This window comes from Ammospiza nelsoni, chromosome 1 (assembly GCF_027579445.1).
Source record: "Ammospiza nelsoni isolate bAmmNel1 chromosome 1, bAmmNel1.pri, whole genome shotgun sequence".
Classification (NCBI taxonomy): domain Eukaryota; kingdom Metazoa; phylum Chordata; class Aves; order Passeriformes; family Passerellidae; genus Ammospiza; species Ammospiza nelsoni.
Genome location: NC_080633.1, coordinates 27668295 through 27673061, shown reverse-complemented (window position 1 = coordinate 27673061; position 4767 = coordinate 27668295). Strand labels below are relative to the sequence as shown.

General features: G+C 45.7%; 1 protein-coding gene across 1 annotated transcript; it reads left to right on the top strand.

Moving 5' to 3' along the window:
* Window positions 1–566: 566 nt before the first annotated feature.
* On the top strand, window positions 567–4557 carry NDUFA4 (NDUFA4 mitochondrial complex associated). The gene is made up of 4 exons (XM_059478982.1): window positions 567–782; window positions 1399–1487; window positions 1808–1868; window positions 4338–4557. Exons 1-4 carry the CDS (start codon window positions 738–740, stop codon window positions 4392–4394), a joined length of 252 nt encoding a protein of 83 aa, XP_059334965.1. The 5' UTR covers window positions 567–737; the 3' UTR covers window positions 4395–4557.
* The last annotated feature ends 210 nt before the right edge of the window (window positions 4558–4767 follow it).

Sequence of the window (4767 nt, the reverse complement as noted above, 5' to 3'; positions counted from 1 at the left end):
GTAACGGGAAGAAACCGATGCACAGGAAGTTCCACCTGAATACGAGGAAAAACTTTTTTACTGTGCAGTTGACCACACACTGGAACAGACTGTCCAGAGCAGTTGTGGAATCTCTTTCACGAGAGATATTCCAGACCCGTCGAGATGCAATCTTGTGCCATGTGCTCTAGGATGACCCTGCTCGGCAGGGAGGACCAGATGACCCACTGAGGTCCCTTCCAACCTGTCCCGTTCTGTGACAGGGGCAGCAGGCGGGTGACCCTCCGCGCCGGGCGGCCGCGGCTCCCGGGCCCTGCCTGCCGCGGGCATCCCGGGCGCAGGCGCTACCCGGGCGCAGGCGCTACCCGGGCGCAGGCGCTGCCCGCGCGGCAGGGGCCGGCGTGGGGCGGCGCTGCCCGGCTGCCCCGGGGTGCCCGGGTCGGTGCCTGCCGCCGCCCGCGGTGCCCGCGCTGCCGGCGAGACGGGGCCGCGCTAACGCGGGGGTCACACGGGCCGGGGAGCGTGCCGGGGCCGGCGCGGGGCTCCGCTACGCGCGGCGGCCGGTGCGAGTCGGCGGAGGGCGCGCAGGCGAACGCCAGAGCTGCTACATCCGGGCTGCGGCGGCGGCACCTGCCGCGGCGGGGGCCTCGGTGACATTGGGGCTCGGCGGCTGAAGGGGGAGGCAGCGCTGCGGAGCCCGCAGAGAGCGAGACCTTCGCCCGCACCCACCAAACCACCACCACCCCGACACCGCCGCCATGGTGCTGAGCACCATCCTCACCCACGCGAAGAAGCACCCGGCCGTGAGTACCTGAACCCGATACCCGGCCCCGCGCCCGCCCTTCTCTGCCGTGGCTCGGTGTCCCCGGCCGCGCCGGTCGCCTCCTCCTGGCCCATCCGTCTCTGGCATTCCTGTGCGTGTCGAACCCCTGGACTGCCCGGAGCTGGCCGAGCAGACACGGCCAGGTCCCTTTGATCCACCGGTTTCTGCGGCCTTGCTCGTGCTGCAAGGCTTGAGGTGGCCTTTTCCGATCTTCTTGCCCACCATTTCCCCCCACTCTCGCCCTGTCGTGTTTTTGGTTTTGTTATCCGAGCACAGACGGTAGGGGCCATTTTGGCGGTAAGGGACGGTTGTCTGTTGCAGAAACGCGATGTAACGGAATTTTTGGTTTGTTTTGGCGTCTCTGTTGTAGGACTGTTTTTCTCATCCCTGCCTCTTCATAGCTGCTAGTTCTTCAATGACCCCAGGGATACCTTGCGAAAAGGGAACTTATCCCAGGGGTTTAGAGGGCCACGTGTTTGTAAAATCCGTAAGATTGTTCTTTAGCCTGCCATAGCTGATGCCAGGAGTGCTGTGTATCAATACTATTTTGCTATATTGCAGGATGATACTTAATTTTTTTTGTGTTGTTATTCCAGTTGATTCCTCTGTTTGTGATCATTGGATCTGGAGGTGTTGGTGCAAGCCTGTATCTGATGCGTTTGGCAATGTTCAACCCTGACGTCAGGTATGTATTCAGTAATTCCCAGTGCCAGTCCTCATGCTGCATATGTCACTCTCCACTGCCTTGGGTTTTGTGTTTCTGGACAACTTAAGTCTTGGTCCAGTATCACCTGGCATTAGGTGTGTGGAGCTTTCCTTGATTTGGAGATCTCTTTGTTTACCATGATACCTAGAGACTGCTGACAAAGGACAGTGCCTTTTTCTGCGGAAACTTGCTTGGATGGGTGATTCGATGACCTAATAACCACAGTACATACTTCTTTTTTTTTTTGCAATTTGAAGATAGTGTTAATATTCTCTCACATCTTGCATTTCTCTCAATAGCTGGGACAAGAAAAATAACCCAGAACCTTGGAACAAAATGGCTCCCAATGACCAGTACAAGGTAAAATGCGAAATACAGATTTGCAGGAAGCATCATATTAGAGGTGTAGCCTACTGCTATAGGATGTTTGATTATATGGGAAAGTAGTTGGATGAGTGATGCATTCCTTTTGTGCAGCATTTGTCTCTAGAACTCTGAACAGAGATGGCTGAGTTTGAGGTTTAAAACTCTCCTAATGGTGGTTGATAATGGGGTGAAAGGCGAATGTATGAAAATAGTCATATTTATTGCACTGTAAGGAAAAGAGAAACTATAAGTGAGAGAAAGAATTTACTGGCTCTTAATGCTCAGAAATAAACCACAGGGAGAAGGACAAAACCCCAGAAGAACTGAACTACAGTTTTCTAAGCTGTTGGCCTTTACTCATGAGAAGCAGTGCAGGAAAATGTCAGTGTTTAATGTAACCATGAGTTCAGGTCTGCAGGTCTTGATTTTTTGAAAACAAAACAATGTTAACAAAATTAATATCCAGTAAGTAATTGGATGCAATATAAATGTTCCTTAGCTGATATTCAGCTAATTTCATTGAACTAATGAGGAAGCGTGCAAAGATGTCTGACACTTTTGGTAGTTTACAGGTGTTCTGAAATCGTAGACTCATTTATGTTGGAAAAGACCATCAAGGTTATTGAGTTGAACCTTTGACTGAACACCATGTTGTCAACTAGACCATAGCACTAAGTGCCATGTCCAGTCATTTCTTCCACACTTGCAGAGATGGTTACTCTACCCCCACCCAGGGCAATCTGTTTCAATGTATGACAATCCTTCCAGTGCAGAAATTCTTCCTGAGGTCCAACATGAACCTCCTCTTGTCCTGTTGCTGGTTGCCTGGGAGAAGAAGCCAACCCCTACCTGGCTACATCCTCTTTTCAGGGAGCTGTAGAGAGTGACAGCCTCCCCTGAGCTTCCTGTTCTCCAGGCTAAACAGCAGCAGCTCTCTCAGATAACCCCTCATTTGATTTACTCTCTATACCTTTCACCAGCTTTATTGTCCTTCTCTGGACATGAATCATGTTTTAATCATGCTTTACAGAAGTGCTATGTTACTTGATTGCTGTTAAAAATATTTTAAGATTATTTTCAAGCTTCAAAAAAAGCAAACCTACTGTGTTTTCTAAGCTAGTGTCTTGTTTGGTACCATATACTACTACGCCAATCATTGAAATAAGTAGAAAAATCCCACACTTACAAAATAAGACAGGTTGCAGTTCCCTTAAAAGTCCAAAAAGAAAATTTCATTCTTTGTTTTCATTGCCAGTTCTGGAATGTTGCTGGTTTGTAAATATCTAAACTTGGCAAATCCTGCATAGTGCACAGCACAAATTCTTTTAAAGAGTGCATGACTTGTGTGGCATTCCCCTTCTGCCTTAACATACAAACACAGCCTCAGTGTTTGCCATATTTGGGTGTGAGAATCATTGGGGACATTTTTTCCAAATCTGCCTTGTGGGAGATGAAAAGGACATATATTCTAATTTGAGGATGACTTTAGTAAAAAGTTCTTGCAATACAAGTCTTGCTTTTGGTGGGATTTTTTTTTCTATTGTAAACTTCTCTTTGTCATATTAACTTCCTCCCTCTTCTTCCAAAGAAAAGAATTGATGACCTGAGCATTACTGTAGGAGTTGCAGACAAAGCAGTAATTTGAATGTGCTGTAGGCTGTTGTGTTTTCTTTAAGAAAATTTAAAAATATTAAAAATTGGGTGTAACTAAAAATAATCAAAATTATAGTTATGTGCTTTTCATCTTTTTGTTTTTTTTAGAAAAACTGTGCTATCACATGCTTGCTGTCAAGTCAGGCTGGGATGCCAAAATAGGCAGTTTGTCTGCAGTTAGTCTCTCATGCATATGAGTTAGTAAACTCATTGTCATCCATCACTTTTTGGGTTGTTCTGGATTGCTTGTAACAGGATCCAATTATAATAGTATAAACTGAGCATGTGAGAGGATCCATTCTGACTTTAATTCCTCCTTGTCATCCTTTGCAGTTCTAGATGCAGCTACCTAAGCCAAACTTGGCTTTTGTAGCAATGCTTTAAATGCTCCTTTGTGCCACTGTCTGTTCACAGATACTGTGCTTTGCACCACATGGCAAGCTGGCTTTTGCCTTCAGTATACAGGAGCCATAGATTTTGAACAAAATGGATAAACTCATCAGTACTGTAAAAAGTTCCTCTGAATGGGCTTCTAATTCTGGGGGTTAAGAGGAGACACTGTTGGTTTCTTCTAGTGGAAGACATGACCACTCATTTTAAATGCAGAGCTTCTAATACTGGGTATAGAATAAATAGTAAAAAGTTACTGTTTATCAAAGGTTTTTGTTTATTTATTAGTGCCCGGTTCACAGACTCAAAAAATGTTTTCAGTTTCCTGGTGTAAGTTCAATGATGTATATTTTTAGTAAATACCAGGGAAAATGTGCAATCAAACTTCTTAATTAATATTCTTTCCCTTCTCTTTCCTAGTTTGTCGCGGTTAATATGGATTACAGTCGCCTCAAAAAGGACCGTCCTGACTTCTAAAAACACAACAATATCCATAAGCTGCACAGAAAGGTCTTCCGGAAGCTGTTCGCACAAGTGTCATGTTTAATCATCCAGGAAATAAGTAAATTTGCCTCACACAGCACCAGGTCATGTGTTTAAAAGTGTTTTGATGAGGCTTAATAAATGTTTAAAACTTGAAGTGTCTGCTCTTTCATTTTGCAAAATGACAATATCCTCCTGTTACCAGTTTCTGCTGTATGGTTTGTCAATAAGCAAAAGCCAATTCATGTTTCCTCTACAAGAAATCAAAGTTGGTGTGAAGTTATGCTCAGTGTGTTGATCTCAGAAAAATAACTGCATACCCATGCAGCTATACCAAACTTCAAGAACTTGAAAGAATGTATTTATA